Source organism: Girardinichthys multiradiatus, chromosome 7, assembly GCF_021462225.1.
Source record: "Girardinichthys multiradiatus isolate DD_20200921_A chromosome 7, DD_fGirMul_XY1, whole genome shotgun sequence".
Classification (NCBI taxonomy): domain Eukaryota; kingdom Metazoa; phylum Chordata; class Actinopteri; order Cyprinodontiformes; family Goodeidae; genus Girardinichthys; species Girardinichthys multiradiatus.
This window is the reverse complement of record NC_061800.1, coordinates 30,805,231-30,832,954: the sequence shown is the minus strand read 5'-3', so window position 1 is coordinate 30,832,954 and position 27,724 is coordinate 30,805,231. Positions and strand designations below refer to the sequence as shown.

The 27,724-nt window shown below is 40.5% G+C and overlaps 1 protein-coding gene across 2 annotated transcripts; it reads right to left on the bottom strand.

The window, feature by feature from the left end:
- Positions 1–26: 26 nt before the first annotated feature.
- Positions 27–27,724, bottom strand: marchf4 (membrane associated ring-CH-type finger 4). 2 transcript variants are annotated; one of them, XM_047369613.1, is made up of 5 exons: positions 27,392–27,724; positions 26,326–27,057; positions 5,620–5,775; positions 3,434–3,626; positions 27–641 (listed from the first exon to the last, which is right to left on the bottom strand). In XM_047369613.1, the coding sequence occupies exons 2-5, from the start codon at positions 26,767–26,769 to the stop codon at positions 220–222; spliced, it is 1,215 nt and encodes a 404-aa protein (XP_047225569.1). In that variant the 5' UTR covers positions 26,770–27,057; positions 27,392–27,724; the 3' UTR covers positions 27–219. The 2 variants fall into 2 exon arrangements, with proteins under 2 accessions (XP_047225569.1, XP_047225570.1); XM_047369614.1 differs by having other exon boundaries at positions 26,326–26,858.

Here is a 27,724-nt window from a genome sequence, read left to right as displayed (position 1 = left end):
GATGAAAATAACTATTTTCCAATCAGTTTGCAAATCAAACCACTTTGACTTTTATTCAATCAATATCAGGACAATAAAGATGCATTTTAAAATAAACAAGAACATGTTATCAATCCAGTGCAGTTAAGACAGCACTTACTGAGTTTTTTCCTTTTTTTTAACTGTCAGCTGGTTCAGAAATCTTTCAGCTCCGCGTGGAATAAGGCCTCAACTGACTGCTCAGACTGTGGTGACTCTCATGACCAGCTCTCTTGTGCTATTGCTGGGTTGGCTGCGGGCCTCTGGCTGCCTCAGGTGGGTGAGTAGGTGGAGGATATTGTAGGGACAGTATTGGTCGGGCACCACAGTGCCGCTGTCGGGGTCTACTTGAGCTCCAAATTCCCCTGAGGCCGTCACCACGGCTGTGGAAGTGGAGCCGTCGGCTGTGGAGGCCACCACCATCAGGGAGGAGTTGGAGGTGGACAGTCCTATCCCGTTTTGGTAGCCCTGACTGGGCTGAGACACAGTCCTGTCCACGGCAGTTTCCTTCTGGTCATCGCAGTCCAGCGATTTGTCATAGTTCAGAACCTTCCACTGCTGGTTGACGGCCTGCCAGCGGTGGAAGATGCGAAACACCGAGGGTCCCTCGTGGACAATTAATGCTGTGGAAAGGAGAGTGGCGGTGAGACAAGTCAGTGTCTGGCTTATCTTAATGACACCACAGAGTGATATCTCTGCAGTGTTCTCACTGTGTTAAAGCCAGCAGAAAGTAAAAGCTGACACAGAGGCAGAAAAAACAAACTCATTCTTCAAGCACCTCACCATAAAGCTGAGATAAAATCTTTATTTGTACGATCAAGTGTAGCCACAGAGCAACATATGACACCGCAACAATCACTGGTTTTAGGTCGGCAAAAATGACGCATCTGCTCTCTCCAGTTGTTCGATAACATCTTATCTCGGCCCAAAATTGCTTATTGATTCATGTTCATTGAACTCAGTAACTGGAAAATTGGAGTCAGTCTTGCCAGCAGTTACATGGACCCAGAGGATGTGCAAGATCAAGTGGTGTAAAGGTAAACAGAACGAACCATATTATTCCTTTAATTAGTGACAGTTATTTGTATGTATTCATCCTTTAACAGGATGTTGTTGAATGTTGGAACATTGGAATAATTTACAACTATTTTTTGTCTATTCTTTAATGTTATTTTAATCATTTTTGTTGCCTATCTGGGGCCTCATACCCCTTGAACCTTTTTATGTTTTGGCACATTACAACAACTGTGTATTTTATTTTTGGATTTTGTGCAACAGACTAACAGAAAGTAGACGTCTTTTTTTTTTTTACAAAAAAAAATTTGAAAGTGTATCCTGCATTGGTATTCAACCCCATTTACTGCGATACCCCTAATTATAATCCAGTGCAACTGATTACCTTCAGAATTGCTATTACCTACTTAATAAATAAGGTCACCTTTGTGTAATTTATTCTCCAATGATAATCTGAGAAGAGTTGTGTGTTTTGTATTCAGCCTCTGAGTCAATACTTGGTTGTACCACGTTTCACTGCAATTACAAGTCATTTGGGGTATGTGTCTAACAGCTTTGCACATCTAGAGATTAAAATCTTTGTTCATTGAGTTCAACTTGAGTCAGATTGAATGCAGAGTGTTTTTGGACACCTATTTTCAAGTCTGGCCACAGATTCCCAACTGAACTTACGTTGAAGCTTTCTCTGAACTGATCAAACACGCTTTGATCTAAACCTCGGGTAACCAACTCGAATCCTTAAGAGCCCGTGTCCTGCATGTGACGTGCTACAGTTTCAACACAGCTGAATTATTGGCTCTGATGCCTCCTCAGTAATTTATCAAGTTCTGGACAGACCTGGTAATGACCCATTCATTTGAGTTTGGTGTGCTGAACCAGAGGAATGTCTAAAACATGCAAGACACCGGCTGTTGAGGACCAGAGTTGGCCACCCAGGATCTAAACTGCTCCATTGTAACTGTGGCTGAATGTTGTGGGTTGTTGTCCTGCTGGGTTGCTTCTCCTCCCCTTGCCCAGCCTGTCAGTTTAGATAGGTGGGCATGATTTCTTAGGTTTGCAGTGGTGCCCTCCTCTTCACATTCTCAGGTTTTGGATGGAACAATGATCTGTGATAAATTCAAAGCTTGGGATAAATCTCTCCTCAAGCATGGCTGTTGTGTTCCTTGGTCTTCATCATCCAGTTTGTTCACAATGTTCTCTAAGAACAGTTGCATTTATGCTAAGACAAAACTACACACAGATGGACTATTTACTAGTTATGTCCCTTTTGAAGGCATTTGGTTTCACTGGATTTTATTTAGGGGTATAGGAGTATGGGACTAAATACAAATGCAAGACAAACGTTCGAGATTTTTCTTGTAAAAAAATTAAAACCATTTATCCTTTTCCTTCCCATTCACAATTATTTATTACTTTGTGTTGGCCTATCACATCCCAATAAATAATAATTGCAAAACAGCCATAGAACATTTTCGCAAGACACTATAAATGTGAATGGCGAATAATAAAGTGTTACTACTCTCTACAAAAATAACAGAACTTAGTTATGATGTATTATTACTACTTAAATCCTTAGATCTGAGTCGTTACTTAACTGTGCCCTTCTCCTGCTCTCTCTTCGCTGGCTAATCAGGTCTCTGCTCTTTTACGTCTACCAGGTGACAAGTTAATCTCTGTAAAGTGCCAAGTTAATGACTGCGCAGTCAATCCTCGGCACCAAACCGGAGACAATCAATCTCCTCTTCCCTCTTCTCGCCCCGCTGCTGTCTGCTGTCGCACAAGTTGGAGTTTTCTTAATGTGGCTTTCATCCAAAGCACGCAGACCCTCGAGCAGTAGAGACGAAGAGCCAGCTTACAGTACAGATGGGATAAGTTTCATTTTTGGACACCCACTCAAATTCAGAAAAACTGCTAAAAGATGCCTCGTTGCACCTTATTACCTTTGATTTTATGACAGCACACAGCAAGCTTTAAAAGTTTCCGACTTTCAGGCTGCAGCTCTTTATTAGAGATAAAAACGGAGTTCAGTTGGTGCAAGGTATCCGTTTTTTAATATCTAGCATTCATGTTTTATTTATTAGATGAAGTTTGATGCAGCAGTTTTTCATCTTTGATGTAGAGATTAAAGTCGTATTTGTAAAATTGTGGCCATGCAATCCTTAACTTAGTAATACAAATGAATATGAGGCAACTGACTGCTGTATAGATTAATGGCATTGATTCTCAATAGTTTAAATGGTTTACCGCATTCACAGCCTGAACACTTGCGACATTTACTTCTGCCTCTTGAGCACACCTGGATTAACATGAGCAGACCAGAAGCACTCAGTATCACTCTAAATCACTGTCTGACACTTCAGCAAGAACATTAAATATCGGTGTTTTCTGTCTGGCTCCTCACCGATGCAGACGACATCCATGAAACCGTACATGCCGTAGCATATCTGGAAAAGCAGGTCCTGGCGCTGCCAGCGAGCCGACGGGCTAAAAGAGGACCAGACCAGCCAGGAGATGCTGGCCATCAAGAACAGGGAACCCAGTATGGCTGCTGCTATCTGCACTTTCTCTATCACAGTCAGGGAGATGGCCTGCCACTGCAAGAGGACACAAAACACACCTCAGAGCTTTGCTTTTCTTTTCGATCCTTTGACTTCACTGGAAAACATGAAAACAAAACTGAACAAAGCAAAAATAACTTGAATAACCACTAGTTCAAAAGAAATAAATGGGATTATTTGCAAAAAGACAGATAAATGTCAGAAATTGGTGCCATTATGGTTTAGGGTTTTTAATTATTTTAGATGTTCTTTTTCCTGGAAGTAGACAGCATAAAACTTTATGATTTTTAAACAAATTTATTATGCAGTTCAATTACATTCTACTCAGTTTATTTAAAGAGCGAGTTCTCAACATATGTCAATATATCAAAATTATCATAGCCTATTTATATACAGACATATAGGGTCAATTCAATCATAAAGACAGATTCAGTCAATTATAGTTAAATTCATTTCTAGTTATAAATGCAGTCATGTTCAGATTAATATGGCAGTTGATAAAAAAGGTTTGCTATCTATGGAAAACCGACTGCATCAAGTCGCCAGTTTTGCAGCAAGTCCGTCTTTCTGAATGAGCATGCAGCGACAGTAGATTTCTCTAATTCAATTAAATTTAGATGAAAATGAGAAATACCGCTTTAAATATATAGACACAGCACCACGTGAACGCCTGATCATTTTATAATATGGGAGATCAAACTTGTTAGATTTTTTTTAAAAGGCGTACAGTTGCTCCACTTGTTAAATTGCACATCAAGCCACCCTTTTTCTAGCCATCAACAAGCCACTGGCTGAATATTCGACAACCCTTCCTGGCATAAATGGTAAATCTAATTTGAGCTTGTTTGAGTCCTGGCACTAACCCGGCTCTTTAGCATAATCCATAAATCTTCAGTGATGCTAAGGTCAGAACCATTAAAGAAACTTTGTAATGTCTATTTGAAAACCAGTTTTAATGTATGGTAAGGATCACTCTACTGTTGGAACATCAAACTGGGTCCCAGTTTCAGTGAGGTTTGGCACCCTCCCAGCCCAAGTTGATTCATAACTGGCTGCATGGTGAATAGTCAGAGTGGTGTTTAAACATCTTCCAGTTAATGGCAGTCCTGAGGTTTGGTGGTTCCTTGGTTGTTGCTGAATATTCTAACCAGTGTTCCTACATCTGAGGGGGTCCGTTTGGGTCAGGTGGTTGGAACTTGGACCCAACTGGATGTTCCAGCATGACAATGATCCCAAGCACAGATCAAACTGGTTTTTGGATATAAATAATAATGCTAACATTAAGCTTAAAATGACCCAGACATTATAATCTATTGAAATTGTGTGCACTATACTTAAAGCCAGAAAATCAATCAGTGTCATTAACCTCTAACAATTATGTTTAGATGAGTGGTCAGAACTATGCCAGAAGCTTGCTGGTGGCAACGGAAATGATGGGGTTTCTCTCCAGTTTGCCAGGGAGCATTTATATAAATATTATTATCACATTTCCTCACTTTTAAAAGAACAATTCAGATGCTCTCTGAAAGACCCAAAATTAAACTTCCCACCTGAGCTGTATTTTACCAGAATTATGTATAACACCCAAACTGTTGTTCTGAAATCAGTCTTACCACGAACTCTCTCAATAACCCTTCTGTCACATCACCAGAAGCTAAATCTGAGAGGAAACTGTGCTCTCTCTGTTTTAAGGATCAAAGAGGAAAATACTTCTTTAATTCAAAAAGCCCATTTTTTTCTAGTGGGTTTATGATCAAAGCAAAACTAGAGCTGCAGCTTTTTTTTTACAGTGCAAGTCCTAAAAACTGAGTTCCAGGCTTAACATTTGACAAACAATTTGATGTGAAGACTAAATATGCTCTAAAATGAGATGAGGGGAAATAAATATTTTAACACCCAGCATTTATTGTATTTGTTGAGGCGGTGTTTGCTGTTATTTTTAATAATCCCTGACTTGTAAACATTTTAGGAGAATGTGATAAAATCTGAAAAGCATTTTGCAGTGATGCTTTTTGCTCCTGAGGCTTACCTGTAATGGGTTCTTGGTGCTGATGGCAATGACCTGATATTTGTAGTAGCAGAGCTCGCAGGCCCAGGAGCCCCTCTCACTGATCCATTTGATGAGGCATGGCTGGTGGGTGCAGCGGACCGACCCGCTGCAGCGACACGGGCTAAGGAGCTCTCCCTGCAGAAGGGACAAACACTTTATCAAGGAGTGTTAACACGGATTTTCCTTTTCCATACTTTTCCAGATGCATATTTCTAGATATTTTTTGGCTGTTTCTTTAACATTCTGGAAATCGAAGTAGACAAAAAATACCTTGTTGGGTTTTTATTATCTAAATGTTTGAGAAATCATGAAACAACACAATGCCAAAGTTGGCTTCTGATTTGAAAGTGTAACAGCTTTCTAACAGTTTGTTTTTGGTTTCTGGACCAAGAAGATCAGCTCTATTTCAAAATCAATAACACTTCATCTCATCTATGTTGTCCTGCAATAAATATAAATGCTTTAAATCCCAGTTTGTGATTTGTCAGTCAGTCATTTTCTACCGCTTATTCCATAGTGGGTCGCAGGGAAACTGGTGCCTATCTCCAGCAGTCTACAGGTGAGAGGCAGGGTTCACCCTGGACAGGTCGCCAGTCCATCACAGGGCAACACACAAACAACCATGCATACACTCATTCATACACCTAAGGGCAATTTAGAGTGACCAATTAACCATGTCTTTGGACTGTGGGAGGAAGCCAGAGTACCCTGTGAGAAGCCACGCATGCACGAGGAGAACATACAAACTCCATGCAGAAAGACCCCCGGCCAGGAGTCGAACCCAGGACCTTCTTGCTGCAAGGCAAGTGCTACCAACTGCACCACCGTGCAGCCCAGTTTATGATTTGTGATAAATGTATTTTGTTTCCTAAAATAAAATATGTAGGATTGTCAGAAGAACCAATGATGCAGTTTAAAACCCTGATCTAAGAGGCTCTATAGCCACAAAAGCAATGAAATTGCCCTTTTTTGAAGCTTTTTTACAGAGATTTCACACTTAGTCACAATACAACCACAGTCTTATATGTTAGAGGGATTTTATGTCATGCAGCTACACAAAGTCACACTTAATTGGATGATTTTAAAATGTATTACATATAAAAGTGTAGCATGCATTTGTATGTAGCATCAAAACCTTACAGAAAAGATGGGAAAATGTCAAAAAGTTTTTTTTTTTTATCGTTATTAGAAAATTGACAGTGTGATTTTACATACTCCAAAAACTCTGTGTTATTGGGATTGTTACTTTTCCTAGTTTTTTACAGTTGGTTCCATGAGAAAAGCAATAAATATGAACACTTTAAAATTTATGATTAATTGCAGTTATTGTGTCCTCTAGTGTCAACGACACAATGCTGTATCTACATGCTGGTCCAGGAGGAGCAAATGCTGTAAGTCAGTGACTCGGTGCAATCTGCTGGGTTTCCTAAGATAGAAAACTTTTGACCAATTATAAACTAAATTTGACTGCATTGTTTGAAAACTAGAATCAATTTTAACTGTATGTAATTGACTGTGTGATTGGATTGAATTTACTTTTTTCATACAACATTTGTTGTGAACTGGCACTATATAAATAAACTGAATTAAATTGAAATAACACATAATGTAATTGGTGTCCTGAGGTAGGCAGTGATTAATATAGTGCTATTTGTTGATTTCTTTTTTTTATTGTTTTTTTTAACAGCAGTATATGTGTTTGTGAGGATATGTTGTGCAGTCCCATGCAATCTATTGCCATAAACTCTATAATGGATTTTTGAAGGGAACATATGCAAAATCCACTTTTTTAGCCTTTAAATACATTTTGTTATGTACTTGGAGTCTTTAGGTGTGCAGAAAAGTTGACTTTAGTCTCTCTTGGTGCTACATAGATTTCTTTATATTCCGTTTGGGTTATGTTTTGCAGTCCATTCAGTTTTCTCTATCATCTGTTACGTTTTTCCAACTGTTGCATCAGAGTATTTGTTTCAGAACAGCTAAATAAGGTCATTGACTTCTGGCTGATCAATGTTTGTGATTTTGAAATCCAATTTCAAGTCTGCCTACGCTGCAAGAGGATAAGTTCAGTTCTGTTGTTGGCTGTATTAACCCACACAAATCATTACACTATCCCTCAGCATCAGAACTTCTTCGAAGTGTCTGGTTAAATTTTATTTTTAATGGAAATGTTCTCTAATCAGTGGGGAATTCTATGGAAACGACGGCCACAGCAAAGCGGTAAGCTGCAAATAAAATGACAACACATTTTAGACATGAATTTATTGAACAGGGGTAAAAGAGGAGCCTGTGGAGCGACAATAACAAGGAGTTCAGGCCACAGAGTTGCAGTTCCACTTTATATAGACCACAACTGAATGATTTACGGGTGAAAAGGAAGGATTTTAAAGCATTGCATGTCCCCTTTAAAGACTTTTTATGATCACTTTTATTGTTATATATTGTTATAAATATTTAAGTGACATTTTGACATTTTGTGCCCTACTTTGTAATTTAACTCAAGGTCGCTCAGATTGAATAGATAACATCTGTGAACATACTTTTTCAAGTCTTGCCACAGATTCTCAATTCGATTTAGTTCTGGACTTTGACTAGGCCTTTCTATTACATTAATATACATCGATCTTCCTACCAACTCTGACCAGCTTCTTTGTCCCTGCTGAAGTAAAACAGCATGATGCTGCCACCATCAGGTTTCCCAGTGCAGATCATGTTTTCAGGGTGTTAGTTTCCAGTTACACTGTTACATTTTGCGTGTTGGCCAAAAACGTAAACTCTGTTCTCATCTGACCAGAGTGCCATCTTCCATATTTCCTATGTCCTTACATGGCCTGTGGCAAACTGTGACAAGTGGGATGTCTTCAGTCTTTCTTAGTGGCTTCCTTTTTCCACTTTTGCATAAGGGTCAGAACATATGGGTTATAGTTCTCCTGTCAACAGATTCTCCAACTTGAGCTTTGGATCGCCAGAGGTACCACGAGTGTCTTGGCTGCTACTTTGATTAATGCTTCTCTTGCCCTCCCTTTCAGTTTAGGTTGACAGCCATGTCTTGGTAGGTGTGCAGTTGTGTCATACTCTTTCCATCATAAAATAATGGATTGAACAATGCTTCATGGCATGTTCAAAGCTTGGGGTGTTGTTTCATTATATAACCCTGCTTGAAACTTCTCCAATGTCCTACCTGGTCTGTCTGCTATGTTCCTTGGCCTTCACAGAACAGCTGGATTTATATTAAGATTAAATATTACACACAACTGAACTCACCAAAGTAAAGAGAGCTGAATGAAAATACACACCACACTAATCAGATTGTGGATTGTCTTTGTGTTGAAATGTCTCATAAAATCCAAATAAAATAAATGACATTTTTGATTTTAATGTGCCAAAAAAGGGCAAATGCACAAATATACGGCATAGGGGTTCTGTCAGTAATTTCAAAAACCATAACTATCAATTAATTGGACTAAAACAATTAATTGTTTTGGTCCAATTAGTTTTTGTGACAAATTAATCAGAAAATCTGATATTGCTCTTTTAGTCAATAGAAAACCAAGTGAAGTCTGACCAGTCATTCATTTTCTACTCCTTTGTCTTTTTTACATATTTATCCAGTCAAATTCCAGACTTTTCAGGACCGCATTGGAACCCTGAATAATCCAGAGAAAAAGATTCCGCTGTGGATAAATTTAAAACATGCTGTATTTCCTTGTTATATAAACCTTGACTGAAGCCTGTGATTCAGAGGAAGACATTGCTTAGAGTAATCAGTGACAGGCAGGCAACACATTTTCTCATCTAATTTACTCCACTATTGTTACCCGCCTACATGCAATATTCTGAATTACACTACATACACAGATATATATCTTCACTGTGGCTTATTGATTTTACAAGGCCTTTCAAGGTGCAATGGATACACACAGCAGGCTACAGCTCGCAGCACCATTCAGGTGTAAAAGGAAAGCTTCGCCTTACACCTACTCTACAAGCAAAATACTTGATTACTGCTACAGGATCAGCCACAGAAGACTATATGAAAGCACAACTAAGCATAACTAAGCTGCTAAATACTGAGCTAAACTTACATTGATGCAGCAGCTTGTTAAATAAACAAAGTGTTGGACAAAGCATTGAAACCAGTGATGGGTAAAGAGAAAAGCACTGGTTAGCAGTAGCACAAAATAATTGAAGGGATTGTCTCAAGTAAGACATTGCACCTCATTACTGCAAATACTACTTGGAAACATGAAACCTAGCAGCTTCTAGTGTGATTAAGCATCAGCAGGGGGAACTGAGATTTGATTAGTCTGAAGGGGTCGTTGTCAAATACAAAATCAGGCCACAATAAATCATTTTCCAGGTATAATGTGCCATATATCCTCTACAATTCAACTGTAAAACAAACAAAGCTATTAGGGCTTATATAATGTATTTAACTTACAGTGCAGTGCATTCAGGTGGTGGATAAAGTAGCTGAAAGAAAACATCTCTTTACTTCACTCCTCCAAACCGGTTTCATTTAATGCTTGTGTTAGGTCCAATAGAGGCAATTTTATCTTCATTTTTAGCTTTTCAAGATGGGTTTAGCAAGACATTTGGATATGTTTTCCCCAAGGCCTCAGAAAGCCATTAAATAAATTGAAAGCATTCATTATATTTGTCATATCATTAATATATTTACTTCTAAACAAATCTGCTTGCAAGGGCTAATTGAGGTTTAGAAAACTGAGGAAAGCCTTTGCCCTGGTCTCCAAGCTCATTTACATCACCTTGAGCTTTTAAACGTTGGCCACATTACAACCACAGACTTCAGTGTATTTTACTGGGATTTTATGTGATAGACCAACACAGTGGAGAAGCAGCAGTATTTGTGAAGTAGAGGGATATTGTTTTTTATCTGAAAACTATTATGTGCGTTTGTATTCCCCCTCTTTGCTCAGATACCCATAAATACAACCCAGTGCAACTAACTGCCTTCAGAAGTACTCGTACTCGTACTCGTACACAGTCAATCTGTGTGTAATATTTAATATTAGCGTAATGCTGCTGCTCTGTGAAGACCTCAGAGTTTTGTTAGAGAAAATTAATGCTCAAACAACATCATTAAGACCACGGAGCACAGCAGGTCAGAGATAAGGCTGTGGAGAAGTTTAAAGCAGGGTTAGGTCCAAAGCAAAATCCCAAGTGCTTAACATCTCTCCGAGCACTTTTCACAGCTACATCTGAAAACCATGACTGTCCAGTTAGGCAGACAGACCAGGCAAGGGAAGCATTAACCAGACAGGAAGCCAAGAGGCTCATGGTAACTTTGAAAGAGCTGCAGAAATCTATAGATAAGATGGGATAATCTCTTGTCAGAACAACTATTAGTTAGTGCACTTCATAAATCTAGCCTCTATAAAAGAGTGGCAATGAGAAACCCATTTTTAGAAGAAACACAAAAGAAGTCCTGTTTAAAGTTTGCCACAAGCCCTGTATGGGACACTGCACATATGTGGAAGACGTTGGTGTGGACAGAGAAGATCAAAACTGAACTTTCTAGCCTACAAGGTTGTTTTGCAGAACTAACACAATGCACCCTGTATATAACATTTCTACAGTGAAACGTGGTGGATGCATCATGCTGCATGAATAATATCTTTCAGCAGGTATAGGGAAGCTGGTCACAGTGGATGGAAGATGGATAAGGTTAAATAGAGAAAAATATTTGGTAGAAAAGCTATTAGTGGCTGCAAAAAACTGGAGACTGGGGAGGAATCCAATATAAAGAAAAAAAGGGCTTTGGTGAATAAATATATAAATTAGCCCACCCTGTCTGATATCACAACCTCTTTCCTCTCTCTTCTTTTAGCTGAGTTATTAAATTCTAAGGTTAATGCAGCTCTTCCTCTTCCTGTCTATAATGACCAGAAAGACTGAAACAGAAACAACGTGCAAAAAAAAGCTGCAAGTTTCCAAAATATTTCCCCATTATTGTGCTGACATCTCCGACAGATGGAGCAGCACCCCAGTTTTAAGGGAAGAGAGGAAAATCGAGTGAGCTGCAGGAGAAAAGGCTCATCTACAGATGGCCAGGGTGGGAGTGTATTGGCAGGAGCACCAGAACACTTCTGTCGAGTCCAGTGGGACTCAGGCCGCTCACCGCGACTGGCCTGATCGCAGCCAAGAGCTGAAACCCGGATCACTCCTATACAACAGTGGCTGGAGAAAGCAGGGGAGTCCGATAACAAACGTGGCACTACAGCCCACGCATGCAGAAACTTACTGTCCTTTTGCTGATCAAATAGAAATAGGGGGAAGACAACAAACTGCTTTGGATGCATAATTCCACCTCTCTGTGCAGCATTATCCCAAAACAACCCAGAACATCTAATTTTCTCCTTATAAAATTAGCTCCCATTGCTATGTATATATATATATATACAATGGACTGAAACTAAATTAGTTCAGGCTATTCACATAAGAGCCTGGAATTAATACGAGTGAACTCTATTAACTCTAACTGAGGAAAACTATAATAAACTGGCTCACACAGAAACTGAATGCAAGTGATTTTTATAATGGCCACTAACATCCAGGCAGCAAGCATTTATTCTATAAAAACATTAAAAACCAGTTCCTCTACAGATTTTAATAGTCTACAAGAGATAAAATGAGCCAAGAAAGCTATAAATTAAACTGAAGATCACATAAAACTGTTGGAATAACAGTCACATTTAAAGAAATTTTAAAAAAGAAGCGGCTTTTCATCTAACTTAATACATTCACAGCTTTTGTCTGTTTATTTCTGCAAAGGCAAATAATGAAAAAAAGAAGTAACTATCATGAATTGCTTAGATAGTCGAATTAGAACAAAACCAGAGGATGAAACAGACTCAGCACACAGGATAAGACGGTAAATGAGGTTTATTTCTACTGTAGACTTTGTTTAAGGAATCTTGAGTTGGAGTTGTCCAGAAGCCAGAGGAGGAGGAGGTAAACCCAGGAATCCAAGGAGAGAGAGAGAGAGAGTACTGGTGATGAGAATATTTACAGTGCTGTCCTTAGGAGGGAGTATTACCAGATGTTGGCAGGCAGGTAGGCAGATAGGCAGGTCGACAGGCAGACAGGCAGGCAGACAGATAGGCAGACAGACAGGAGTCCACATAACTGAGGTTATGTTCCAGCAAAGGTCTGTGTCAGCAGCTACCTTAAGAAGCCCATGAGCTCATTAGGAGAATGCGTTGCAGCTGCAGACAATGAGCTGCCAGAACCAACCAGAAGGGGAGGAGCAGAGATCCTACAGTACCCTCCCCTCAACGATTGCCTCCAGGCAATCCAGAATGCTTTTCAGGATGGCGTTTGTAAAAGGACGTGATGAGAGCAGGGTCCAGGATGTGAGAACGGGGAACCCAGGTTCTCTCTTCAGGTCCATATCCTGCCCAATCCACAAAACATTGAAAACCACACCCCCTACGCCGAACATCCAGGATACGATTGACCGTATATGCAGGGTGGTCATCAATGAGTCGAGCAGGAGGAGGGGGCTTGGTGGGAGGACTCAGGGGACTTTCCGAGACTGGCTTGATCTGGGAAACATGGAAAGTAGGGTGAATGTGCATGGAAGATGGTAGTTTGAGTCTCACCGCAGATGGGTTGATGATCCTCTCGATGAGAAAAGGGCCAATGAAACGGGGGGCCAACTTTCTAGAAGTATCTTTTAATTTAATATTCCTGGTGGAAAGCCAGACTCTCTGATTGATGCGGTAGACAGGTGCAGCAGAACGGTGACGGTGATGTCAGATTCAACACTGGGAAACAGCGGAGGTAGATAGCCCAGTGAAGCCTCAAAGTGGGACAAACCAGTAGCAGAGGAAGTATGTGTGTTGTGAGCATATTCGATCCATGTGAGATGTTTGCACCAAGAAGAGGGGTTGTCATTTATTACGCACCTCAAGGCGACTTCAAGTTCCTGGTTGCATCTTTCTGTCTGTCCATTAGATTGGGGGTGGTATCCAGACGAAAGACTTATGGAGGCACCAAGAGCTTTGCAAAACTCCTTCCAAACTTGCGAGATGAACTGCGGGCCTCGGTCAGAAACAATGTCCAAAGGTATGCCATGGATGCGGAAAACGTGGAGAACCAGGAGTTGGGCAGTCTCCAATGCAGACGGAAGCTTGGGTAAAGGAACAAAATGGGCTGTTTTAGAGAATCTGTCAACAACAGTAAGGATGACTGTGTTAACGTCAGATGGCAGGAGACCAGTGATGAAATCAACGGAAATGTGGGACCAGGGGCGGCTAGGGGTGGGCAGAGGTTGAAGAAGACCAGCACGGGGTTGATTAGTGTTCTTGTTTCGAGCACATGTGGGACAAGCTGCAACAAAATCTTTAATGTTGAGGTTCATAGTCGGCCACCAGAAATACCTCTTGGTATATGTGGTCATGCGAGTCACCCCAGGATGACAAGTCAATTTATTGTTGTGCACCCAATCCAGAACTTTATTGACGACAGAGTTGGGAACGAACAGCTTGCCCACTGGGCCAGTACCTGGGTCAGGTTCGGACCTCTGTGCCTCCCTGATGTCCTTTTCAATGGCCCAGGTGAGGGCGCCCACAATACAAGAATCCGGTAGGATGGAAGCTTCAGTCTTGAGTTGGTCAGAATGAGAGAACTGGCGAGAGAGAGCGTCAGGCTTAATGTTCTTGGAACCGGGTCTGTAGGAGATAGAAAAATGAAAACGAGCAAAAAACAGAGACCAACGGGCTTGTCTGGGGTTAAGTCTCTTGGCATTTTGAATGTAGGAGAGGTTCTTATGATCAGTCCAAATGAGAAAAGGGACTTCAGTAGCCTCTAACCAATGCCGCCATTCCTCAAGCGCCAACTTGATGGCTAACAGTTCACGGTTGCCCACATCATAATTTTGCTCTGCTGGAGACAAGCGACGAGAAAAATAGGCACATGGATGTACCTTATCATCCAGAGGAGACCGTTGAGAAAGAATAGCCCCTACTCCAATGTCAGAAGCATCAACCTCTACAATAAATTGTGCACATGGATCAGGATGGGTCAATATGGGTGCTGAAGAAAATAGAGTCTTTAATTCCCCAAATGCCCTTTCTGCTTCAGGAGTCCAATGGAACGTTTTCAGAGAGGAGGTGAGTTGAGTGAGAGGTGCAGTGACCTGACTGTAGTTCCTTATAAACCTCCTATAAAAATCGCCTGCGATCAGTTGGAGTAGGCCACTCTGCCACTGCCTTGGTTTTCTCAGGATCAGTTCTGTACCTGCCTGCCTCAAAAATAAAACCCACAAAAGACACAGATGTGACACTGAATTCACACTTTTTGGCTTTAACAAAGAGTTGATTCTCAAAAAGCCTCTGGAGAATTGTTCTGACATGCTGGCGATGTTGTTCTATGTCCTGGGAAAAAATCAAAATGTCATCCAGATAAACGAAAACAAAGAGGTTGAGAAAGTCATGAAGAACATCATTAATAAGAGCCTGGAAAACAGCGGGTGCATTAGTCAACCCGAAAGGCATAACCAAATACTCAAAATGTCCTAGGGGGGTTTTGAAAGCTGTTTTCCACTCATCACCCTCTCGGATCCGGACCAAATGGTAAGCATTGCGCAGGTCGAGTTTAGTGAAGATCTTGGCAGAATGTAATTGTTCATGTATGGAATCAATAAGTGGTAGTGGGTATTTATTTTTAATAGTGATTTGATTCAATCCTCTATAATCAATACAGGGTCTTAATGTGCCGTCCTTCTTACCCACAAAGAAGAATCCGGCGCCAACAGGGGAGGTAGACGGACGAATGATCCCAGATGCTAAAGAATCCTCAATGTACTCTTTCATGACCTTTCTCTCGGGTCTGGAGAGATTAAAGAGTCTGCTGGATGGTAGCAGAGCGCCTGGGAGGAGATCAATAGAGCAGTCATAGGGGCGATGCAGAGGTAAAGAAAGAGCCCCTTGTTTGCTAAACACAGGTGCGAGATTGTGGTATTCAGGTGGAACTTTGGACACATCAACAGGCTCAGAAGGTTTGAGTTGTTTGATAGAGTGAGAGACAGCAGTTCTTAAGCAGTTCTGGAGACAGAGATTACTCCATCTCTCTACTCTGCCCTCCACCCAATTAATAGCAGGATTATGTTTCTGCAACCAGGGAAACCCCAAAACTAATTGTGGAGAGATGGAAGAGACAACAAAGAACTCACCCCATTCATGATGGTTACCAGAGGTGATGATGTGAAGCTGAGGCATTTTAAATCTCACTTGAGACATGGTTTGACCAGTGATGCCAGTGACAGAAAGGGAATGGTTGAGAGGCTGAGAGGGTATTTGACGTTTATCAACCAGATCCGAGGAAATAAGATTCTGTTCAGCACCAGAATCAATAAAAGCGTCAACAGGAAACTTCTCTTGGCCAACAATAATAGTGACCGGAAAACACAGACGAGAGACAGGGGAAGAATGGGATATGCTCATCAAAGTCCCCTGACCTAATGACGAGCCCTCTCTTTTCCCTTCTTGGGGCATCTTGTGATAAAATGTCCTCCTTGTCCACAATATAGGCAAAGACCACCCTCAAAGTGACGTTGTCGTTCCTCTGGGGAGAGTCGAGTGTGACCAATCTGCATCGGTTGCGCAGATCCTTCTGAAGAGGAAGTGGGTGCGTCGAGGAAAATGGTTCGAGGCGCCAGAGAGTGCTGCCACTGTGAATTGTAGTTCCTTTCTGTTTGTCTCTCTCTTAGACGGTTGTCAATGCGGATCGATAGGTTGATTAATTCATCCAGTCTATCGGGTTCATCTCTCAAAACCAACTGGTCCTTTACTTGATCTGCAAGGGAATGAACAAAAATGCCCTTGAGTGCCGCTTCATCCCAACCCACCTCCTGCGCTGCCACCCGGAAGTCAATGGCGAACTCAGCCAACGCTCTCCTTCCCTGTTTGAGGGTGAGTATCTTCTTAGCCGCTGCCTCCTGCTGAAGTGGTTGATCGAAGACTCTCTTGAAGTGACTGAAAAAAATGGCATAACTAAGAGACTCAACAGGGTTGGATGCCAAATAGTGCGCCCAGCGCAGAGCAGATCCCTTTAGCGAGGTAACAATATAAGTAATCTTGGAGGCAGCAGTAGGGAAAAGGGAGGGGGAACGACTAAATGCTAATTCACACTGGAGAGAAAAACCACCAAAGTTATTAGGATTACCATCAAACAGTTCAGACGGATGGAAGTCAGGCTCTCGGATCCCAGAAGATAGAATTGTGGGTGGCTGAGGATTCTCTAAATGAGCTGGAGGATTGGAAGAGGCAGGTGAGAGTTTGGTTATGATTTCGCTTAAAGCATGAACCATACCACCAAGTTCTGTGAGATGAGAATCCGTAGTCCTTTGTTGTTGCAGTAGCTGTTGAAGAGTGGTTTCAGTAGATTGTAGGTGTTCCTTTAAGGAAGTCTGTTCATCATCTGAATTGTTCTTCGACATGTTAGTTGGCTGGAACATACTATCATGAATTGCTTAGATAATCGAAGTAGAACAAAACCAGAGGATGAAACAGACTCAGCACACAGGATAAGACGGTAAATGAGGTTTATTTCTACTGTAGACTTTGTTTAAGGAATCTTGAGTTGGAGTTGTCCAGACGCCAGAGGAGGTAAACCCAGGAATCCAAGGAGAGAGAGAGAGTACTGGTGATGAGAATATTTACAGAGCAGTCCTTAGGAGGGAGTATTACCAGATGTTGGCAGGCAGATAGGCAGATAGGCAGGTCCACAGGCAGACAGGCAGGCAGACAGATAGGCAGATAGACAGGAGTCCACATAACTGAGGTTATGTTCCAGCAAAGGTCTGTATCAGCAGCTACCTTAAGAAGCCCATGAGCTCATTAGGAAAATGTGTTGCAGCTGCAGACAATGAGCTGCCAGAACCAACCAGAAGGGGAGGAGCAGAGATCCTACAGTAACGTATTTATGTAACCTATTTAGCTCCCATTCCTAACCAATGACTGAGCAGCCATCATGCCTACAGATAGCATACAGACTGCCTGTATGCTGGGAGGCCATATAGAAATAATGATGCCAACTTGACCCTTAAGGCCTGTCTTTGTGCTCGGACAAACATATTATCCCAGTGCATTCTCCCTGTTAGGATTTAGGAATAAAAGCGTACTCATTTCCCATAGTTTTAATATACACCAGACACAATAGAAGGACCAAAGAAACCCTAAGATCTGTCACACATGTAAATATTCCTCAGTATTTAGTTTCAGCTTCCCTCTGGAAGAAGAGTCTTAGTACTACAATGTAGGACTAGATGTTGTAGGACCAAACAAGCTGAAATGATATTGCCACTCTCAGTGGCTTTTAATGGATTTAACCAATTGTATTAAGACTAGATTATTTCATTTTTATTCATTTGTTGTTTTTTTTTAAGATTGTTTCTCACGTATTTGTCTTATTTTTAAGTCTTGCTATCCTCTTCTGTGCCCTGCTTTGATTTGATTTATGGAGCTTGGTGCATGTTGAGCACTATCATGTTTATTGGAATGGTTCTGGGTGTGTTAAGATGTTTGTATGAATGTGGGAATGTTTTGAACCACTGCTAAACAAATCTAGTGAAGTAACCTTGAATCACAACCTGCATAGCACAAAGATTTCCTGATAAATGTGCTGGATCTGGATTTAAAAGCAGTAAAATTACTAGTTCTGTACATGATCCAGGATAAGGTCAGGTCTAAATGCATAGGCTGGGAAAAAGCAAACACTGCAAGCAAGCAAGAAAGAACCCCCTGTTAAGCCTCTCACTGACCTTTCCCTAAATAGAATAAATAACTGGTTGAAATATGTTTTAGGTTAGTTTTTTACAAAGATTGTGACCATCAACTGATATGGAAACAAAATAGCTAAACTGCAACGTACAACTTTTCTGTATTTCTATCTGTATGGTTAAAGGAGGAAGAATTGTGCCTTACAAAGGGATTCATACGCTTAGATATACTTCACATTACATCAAGATGATTTAATTAATTTTATAGGGATTTTATGAAGAGAAAATTGACAAAGTCTGGCATGCATTTGTATTTAATCAACTTCACTCTGACGCCCCTAAATTAAATCCAGTGCAACTAAATGTTCTAATTAATGAATAGAGTCAACATGGCCGCCCACCTAAACTGACAGAGCATGATTCAAAAAAGCAGCCAAGAGGCCTTGGCTTACTCTGGAGGAGCTGCTCCCAGGCCCAGTCACAGCTTGCTACAAGTCAAATATAAGACCAAAAAACCTTAGTCTACAAATGTGCAAAACTGGTAGAGATATACTACGAAAGAGCTGAAATTTCAAACAAGACTGCTTCTGCAAAGTATTAACCCTGAGAGGTTTATTACAAATGCATACCACACTTTTCACATTTCCAACTGGAGAAAAAAAAAAAAACCTTGTGTCATTTACCTTCGACGCACTACTTTGTGTTGGTCTATCACAAAAAATCCTCGTAAAATTTGAGGTTATAATGTAAACAAAATGTGGAAACATCCATGGGGCTTAAAAACATTTGCAAGGCACGCTACTCATATGCCATTGCTGTATTTGATTCAAAAGAGTGGTTTCCTTTTGCACTGGTAATGGTCCGATCTTAAAGAAGGCATTTCTTTAAACTATGCCCACTTTTAAAGCAAATCTTTAAAAATGTTGCTTCTCCTGGAAGAAAGATCCATTCGTTGCCATGACAAAAACTCTTTAAATCTGCATTTGACTATTTGAATACTCTGACAAATAGATAATGAAAGTCAAACCTACCCTTTAATGCCGCAGAATCCAAACTGTGAAGCTCACCTCACAGAAAATGCATTCAAAAACACTGAGTGGTTCTATTACACAAGCTTTTTTCATTCTGTGGCGTCATATTAAATCAGAATACAATCATCTTTCAATGGCTTCCCCTCTCAGACACTCAAGGTCCTTCCTCAGTGGGATGCTGGAGGAAAACCTGGGCCATCTTTATTCTTTGTCGACTGTCTCAGCCGTGGGGATGGAAGTGTTTTGGAGGTGGACTGTCAGATCAGATTCCACCTGACGTAGTATGGGTGACATCCTAGAGGCTAAGAGAAATGGATAAATAATGCCCGCACTGCTTGTAACATACAGGGATACCCAGAAAGTCCACTCATCTTTCTTTCTGAATAGAGCCTTATAGGCCTTTACACCTCAGCAGATCCATATCTGGACTTCACCCAAAGCAATAACTCACGGACGGCAGGAAAAAGATAAAAACGTGCATATTGATGGGATGCAATGAAATCAAGTGCTATCGACTTGCTGCAATGTTTCAGGGAAGCTTTAATGAGACTTGTTGGAGGAGACCATGGGAAATACTGCGATTTTTCACAAGGCTGTACTTTGTATGCAGTGCAGAGTGTTGTTGACTATCTGTGAAGTTTCTGAGAAAACAATGACGACGCCTTGTCTCCAAGTCTCATAATAGACCCCATGCCAGTAATAATTACAAAGGCTGAGCCCAGAGGTGGACTGATATGCAAAATTGCCGTTGTAGTAATTAGTAGATGACACATAGAGAGATTATACACAGTGGAAAGAGCTTGAAGTGATTCAGTGAATTTGTTGCTGAGTTAAGGGAGAAAGAACAATGAATTCATTCAGGTTAGAAGTTAAATTCTTCATCTTGGTTGTCTTGGTTCTTGAGATTTTCCATGAATGGATGAGGTGGGGACATTTTCATCAGGGTGGTCTCAAGAGCGCTGGCAAAAAGTGTGACCAGTTAATCTGAGACTCTTTCTAATTTACTGTGTGACTGCTGTAAAAACTCACATTAAAGAGATCCTACAGCAGCTGAAACTTTTCCCTGTTCACAAGTTCAGTGCCGTAAAAACGTATTTGCTCCCTAACAGATTTATTTTATTTTTCGTCACTTTCAAATGTTTCAGATCATGGAACAAATTTTATAATTAGACAAAGACAAGTGGTTTTCAAATCATGATTTCATTTATAAAAGGAAAGCTCTCCAAAAGAACCTGGCTCTGTTTGAAAAAGTAATTTCCATCTAAACCTAATATTTGATTTTCCCAACCTCGCCATTAAGCGTTTGTAATAACAGTCATTAAGTCTTTTACATTGTTGTGGATGGATTTTGGCTTCTTTGTAGAATTGTTTTAATTCAGCCACAGTATGGATGATCTGTATAAAGTCATGATACAACATCTCAATCAAATGTAAATCCAGACTTTGACTGGGCCACTCCAAACATTTAATTTGTTTTAGCCATTCAGAGGTAGATTTGCAAGTGAGCTTGTGATCATCGTCCTTCTGCAAAACCCGAGCGTGCTTTAGCTTAACCTCACAAACTGATGGCTGGACATTCTCCTTCAGGACTTTCAAGTTGAGAGGAGAATTCAAGGTTCCAGCTATTGCAACATGCCAGGTTGTAAAGCAGCAAAGTAGCCCCAGACCATCACCATGTTTGAAAATTGGTATGATGTTCCTTCAATGTAATGTGACACACATCTTCTAAAGTTTCACTTTTCAGAATATTGTTAAAAAAGGCATTGGGAAGACCAAGATGTTGCTTGGCAAATGTCAGACATTTGTGTTCATTTAGCTCAGCAATTTTTGGTCTTTGAACTCAGGATATCTCATGGAGGACAATTTTGCCCAGTCTCTTTATTATTGTTGAATCATGAACACTGACCTCAACTAAGGGAAGTGAGGCCTGCAGTGCTTTCGATGTGGTGCTAGGTTGTTTTGTGACCTCCTGGATCAGCTGCTGATGTTCTCTAAGAGTGATGCTAATAGCCGGCCACTCCTGGAAAAGTTCACAACTGTTCCATGATTTCTCCATTTGTGGATAATGGCTCTTACTGTGAATCACTAGATTTCCAAAGCAAGAAGTATGAATTTGTAACATTTTCCATTCTGAAAGATATCAACGACTTTGTTTGTCATTTCTTTAGCTAACATGATGCTTTTTGAAATATTTTTAGATTATTTCATGTTGTCAAACAGGTTTTATTTAAGTGATTTCTTGATTTAAAAGGCCTGGGTATGATTAGTGTAGCTTTCTAAAAAAATGTGTTTATTGATTTAACAAAGATTACTTTTTCACATGAGAGATTGGTGTGGATAGTGTCCTTTTCCATTAATAAATGAAGTTGTGATTTTAAAACTGCATTTTATATTTACTTAGGTTATCTTTGTTCAATATTAAAATGTTTAATGATGTGAAAAATTTAAATGTGGAAAAAAAGCTTTTTTATAGCACTGTGCTTTAGGCCATTTCAACCATTCAAATATCAAAACGTTAATTTATGTCAAGACATAGTGGCTATGGTCCCTGCTTTTTATAACTTTCATATTTTTCAAAATACTTAAAATTTTCTAAACAATTTTTTCTATATATAAAAATGGTGTTTTTAAATCATCATAAGACTTTGTGCTCTTAGACATGTATTTGCATTCCCCTTACTTTCAGCTAGAACCACCAATTCAGCTTTAAACCGATGATAGAACACTTATCTAGTCCAAATACTTAAGTTCTTTAAAATGTTTTACTGATTTCATAAAATAACAGCAAAACATATTCCATGACACTTTTAATGACATTTTGATCAAATGCTGTTTTTTTCTCACCCACTCTACTAGCTAGGCTCCTTCCATATGTTTTCAAAGCTGGTTCTTCCCACTGGCAATCTTATGATGAAACTCTAGTACCGGTAATTTAAACATCAAAACAAAGGAAAACATGTCTTTTTCACTCAGTGTGACTTTCAAATGAGTGTCTTAAGGAATTTGAACTGCATGCCTTTAAAGCAAGAAAATCACATAAAATTTTCCATAGAGCCCATGTGAAAATCAGTTATGGTTTTCTGAGAAGTAAATGAAAGATCCTTCCTTTTACCCTGGTGCTTTGCCCATATTTCTGACATCATTTTGACTGGGTTTCTTTAACATATTTCTTTTAAAATGTTTGCTTTTCTAATATTTCTGCTAATTTGTACCCTTCACCAAGTATTTCTGCTTCAGTTCAGCCTATTCAGCAGATTATCTAACCCCTCTAGATTACTGCATTCTTACTACGTTCCTGCAGGAATTATAATTTCTAGTTTATTTTTCTTTTTCAGCCACCTGCTCTCACATTTTTCCTACACTGTTTGATGTGGTGTAGCATTATCATCAATATGGTTCCAAATGTGTAGACGCGCAACTTGATTAACCCGAAGGCTGTTTCCTTAAGCTCTCAAACATCATCTTACATTATTATTATTAATGTTTTTCTGTTACAGGTGGAAAACATAAGGAGCAGAGGCAGATGTATTATTTGATTTTGTCATGCAGGTAACGCTTTGATGTGCCTGACTGTAATGAGTTGATTCTGCATCTCTGCGTATCCTCCACACTTGTCAGCCGTCAGGGCAAGGTCTTTCATTATCCCTCCGGCAGCAGCAGCAGCAGCTTACAAGCCATGCAGCGGGATAAGGTGGAAAAAGTCCAGTCCGTCAGCTGTGTGGCTGCTTTAATAAGACACTAGAAGTACATTTTATTCTTTTTTATTTGGAAAAGAAGTTGGAGCAGTAACTTCCAATAGTACAAAATAACTGAATCCTTTGATCATTTCCAACAACCCTTATGTAGCAATAAAAGTGTAGGGTGTTTTCTAACTATGCATATATTTTTTCCTTAAGTTTGATAATTAAAAGCTAGACTAGTTAGTGACAAATCCGAGTGGCAGTGAGATCTTGGAGGTCCAAATGAGGAGACTTCAGTGTCATAGGCTAGAGAAGAATACATAATCTCTAAAAGTAAAAAAAAAAAAAAAAAACTTTAAGCTGCTTCTTCACAGACCTGAATTCATTGCAATAGCTGTGCTTTGTTGTGCTCTTAATTGCGTCTCTGCACTGTGATCCGGTGATGCAGCTTCATTAGATATGTGGTTTACTCTTTGAAGGTGTCAATCTCACAAACACTTTCACCCTCCTTTGAACTCTGCTCAATTTAAGATAATAATGTTGATTTTCTGGTCTACTACAGCAGTAATTTTCAAATCTTTTAGATTTTAAACCACAAAATAGCAGTGCAAAAGATTTGAAACACGCAAGCACTTATACAAGCAAAGAAACATTGCTAAGAACCCAATCAAACTGGGGAATAATGCCATTATTTCTGGAAATCATCTGAATTGGAATTTAATTTGGGCTGAATTGGTATTTATATAACTACATATGAACTGAACATGTTTGTCATGTTAAGATGACATTTGTTGTGAGTTGGTGCTAAAGGTGCACTAGCTACTTTATTAAGAAAATCTTTCCAACTGCTTGTTATATAAAAATAGCAAAACAGCCGATAATTCTGCAGATCAACGCATTTAGGGATCTGGACAAGGTAACTGGGACTTGTAGTTCAAACCAAGCATCAGAATGGGGAAAAAGGTTTATTTAAGTGACTCTGGATCTGTCATGGTTGTTGGTACCAGATGAGCTGGTCCGAGTGTTTCCGAAACTGCTGATATTCTGCGATTTTCAAACACAATCATCTCTCTGGTGTAAAAAGAGAAGCCTGAGAAAAGTTGGAGTATCCAGTGAGCAGCAGATTTGTGGATTAAAATGTCTTGATGTCAGGAGTCCAAAAAGACTGAGCAAACTAATTTCAGATTACAGACAGGCAACAGTAGCTAATATTCATTACAAACAAAATATGCAGAATACCATCCCTGAATGAACAACATTTCAGTGGTCTGAATTTAATGGGCTACAGCAGCAGAAGACCACACAGGGTCCCCCATTTGTCAGCTAACAACAGCAAACTGAGGCTACAGTTCACACAGGCTCAACAAAATTGGACAGTATGGAGTGCAGCGCATGGCGTAGCGGTAGAGAGCACAACCCATATAAGGAGGCCTCGGTCCTCGATGTAGATGTCCCAGGTTTGAGTCACGACCCTGGACACCTGTCCTGCATGCCTTACCCATCTCTCCTCCCTACATCCTGTCTGCCTACTTTAAAAAAAATAAATGCCACTAGTGCCGCAAAAAAACAGATTGGAAAAATATTGCCTGGTTCAATGAGTGTCGATTTAAACTGCAGCATTGAACGTCATGAGAGCATAGACTCATCCTGCCTTGTATGAAGGGCTCAGGCTGGTGGTGGTGGTGGTGTGGTGGATATATTCTTGGCACATTTTGGACCCCTTAATACCACTTGAGCACGACAGCCTACCTTTTAATAGTTAATTTTTGTGTTTACATACCAAATGTAGGGTACTTGAACACATCAAAATCACAATAAGTGGTCACTGAGGAATCAAAAATATGTTAACTGAGAAAATATTTAAATTTGTGGAGCAATTTTTCAGGAGCAGCTCCTACTCCTTTGTTTTAACTTATCCCCCTGAAAAATGGCCGTTTTTAAGGGCTAGACAGCCAAGTTTATTTGCCTTCTCTGAACATCACACAAGCAACTGGAACATACTGCTATTTACGACTGTAGGATTAAGGGCTGAGAATGAAGGTTAAAGGGTGAAATGGTATTTAGACATAGGTGGAATCCCATTGTTCGGCCTCTTTTTAGGTAATAGTTACAATGTCCCACTGAGAAATGGGAGATTTCTTGAAAAAGCTGGACATCATCTGTTCTGGCTCCTAATACATAAACATATGTGACTTCATATGCATGTAAATGTCATGTAAGCAGTAATCAAACAGTATTTTTATGCTTTTGTGCTACATAAATATTTGGGACACCCTAATCCCTTGGAAACACAAGACTGGGGTATAAAAATGAGGAGCAAGGGGTGAAATGGGATTCAGCCTTAGACAAACATTATGCTAATAGTTATACGTAGCTATGAAAAGGATTTGTCCCTAAACAGATTTCTTTTTTCAATTTGTCACATTGAAATGTTTCAAATCCTCAAACAGGTTATCAAAGATAGATGAGTAAATACAAAAAGCACCTTTTGCTGATTTCTTCATTAAGAGAAAAAAAGCTTTACAAAGCAACCTGGCCCCATGTGTGAAAGTAATCCTCTCCTTTTTAAACCTGAACTAACTGTGATTAACCACATGTTTTAAAGCTACGTTCAGCTTCAGTAGCCACACTCATGAATACAGCCTATGGCACTCTGGCCTATGGAACTATGGCAGTGGTCTGGAATCAAGAAATCCCATAAATGGAACCAGTCTGACAACATGAAGTAGGCTAGAAGATCTCAAAAAGCAACAAAAGTAATGTCCCGTAAACCAATTAACAAGCAACTGGCAACGGCTTTTTACATCTTTTACATGCTGTGGGGGAAATTTACTCAGCTCGTTTTCACAAATATTTTAGATTGGGATGTGGTGTGTTGCCTGCTTCATGCTGTGAGACAGGTTCGAGCTCAGTGATTGCTTGATTGTACAAGTCTGGCAGTAATCAGGCCTGGGTGTGGCTAGTGAAATCTTGTGAACTTAGCTTTCTTTAAAGAAAAATTGTTTAAATAGAGTTCATTGCTTTTTTCTAGACTAAGACTGCATTTTGTATTTAAAGATGACTTTTCCTAATATATATTTTTATTACTTGAAACAATTAACCGTGATTAAAGAGGAAAAAACAAAAGAAATCTGTAAGGGGACATATTTTGTTACAGCGATGATATCAGATGTATTAGTTTGTCATGGTATTTGCATGCAATTAAGCAGAACCTTTTCCCAGGACTTACATGTTCTGGTCCCTGGAAGCAGATCCTGCAGACAGGCGTCCTGAAGCCGCTCTCCGTGTAGCTGGTAAGAGAGAACCTCTCCTCCAGCTTCCCCTTTGAGCAGTCATCAGAAGAGCTGCTACAGCCGCGAAGAGCCGCGGACAGCTCCGCGGCATCCACCCAGCCCCTCACCGGCCGCTCTGCACCCGGGGCCCTGGCGGCTTCGGCCGCAGACGGCACAGTTCGGTCCCCTCCGTGCTGCTCCTGCTGTTGGTGGCTCCGCGTTAGAGTGTTGTTGTTGTCGGGGAAGGTGACGCTCGCCTCATGGCTTTCCAAAGCTTCGCCGCTCATTGGGGTCAGCGGAGGCAGCGGTGTCGGCGGTGCCCGTGGCCCGAGAAGGAGCACCCTCAGGTCACCAAGCAGGACGCAGCAGCGGCTCTTCAGCATGCCCCGGCCGCGCTGCATCGGGCTGCGTCCGGCCAGAAGATCACAGCACCGAGCCTAGGTGCTGGAAGACGAGTGCTGTTTGTGTCCCCCAGCATAAGAAAACACCTCTGCATACGTGGTTGGATGAAACACGATGGTTGGGGTTTAAATGAGCCTTTTTTTTAGTTTATTTTATGATCAATAGGATCACTATTTCAAAGGTTTGACTTTTATTGTCTTCCCACGAAAATGTAAACAGAAAATGAAAATAAATCCCATCGATGCAAACAAGTGTCTGAAGCCATTAAGTCCATTAGAATGAAACAGCTAAAAGAGGGAAATCAAACGTTAGACAGACGGAAATATGAATTTATTTAATAAGGCTGCATTGTCACTCCTTTCATGGCCTTATATTTAAAACTACCTGCTACAATATGAACTATCTGGACAGACATCTCCCTCCTGATTTACAATCTGCCTTTGAAAAAGACTCAAAAACAAAATATTAAGCACTTTATCTTTGAATGAAGATATTCTCACAGAGAAAGACAATGCGATTTAAACCAGCAGAACTCAGATTGATGTCGATGTCTTGTAAGCCTTTCTTACCAAATTAAATCAACCCACGGTTTGTCATATTAGGACGCAGATTCGGTCTTACCTGAAGAAATATACATATACACCGATTTCAAGCAACACGATCCGCAATTCCTCTATTTCCCTCGCAGATTCCCATCCAGACTGCAGGTCTCAGCTGCACGCCTCTCCGGGAAGCCTTTACGTTCCCAAATCATTAAATCGCTCCGCATCCGAGGACCGAGCAAGAGAGGGTTTAAATCCATCCGGTATAAAGGAAAAAAACCCAACAGGACCGTCCTGCTCCGGGTAAAAAGCGCCCGCACTGAGCCCCCGGGGTCTCCTGTGATCATTGGCTGCTGGATGGGTGCTGCAGCTTCAGCACCATTATTCCTGGGACAGCTCCCAGACGCCGCAC

Coding starts and splice junctions, on each gene's coding strand:
- marchf4 (XM_047369613.1), bottom strand. CDS start 26,769: ATGCAGCGCGGCCGGGGCATGCTGAAGAGCCGCTGCTGCGTCCTGCTT. Junction 5,776..26,325: donor GCTTCCAGGGACCAGAACAT/GTAAGTCCTGGG, acceptor TCCCTTCTGCAG/GGAGAGCTCCTTAGCCCGTG. Junction 3,627..5,619: donor GCACCAAGAACCCATTACAG/GTAAGCCTCAGG, acceptor GTCCTCTTGCAG/TGGCAGGCCATCTCCCTGAC.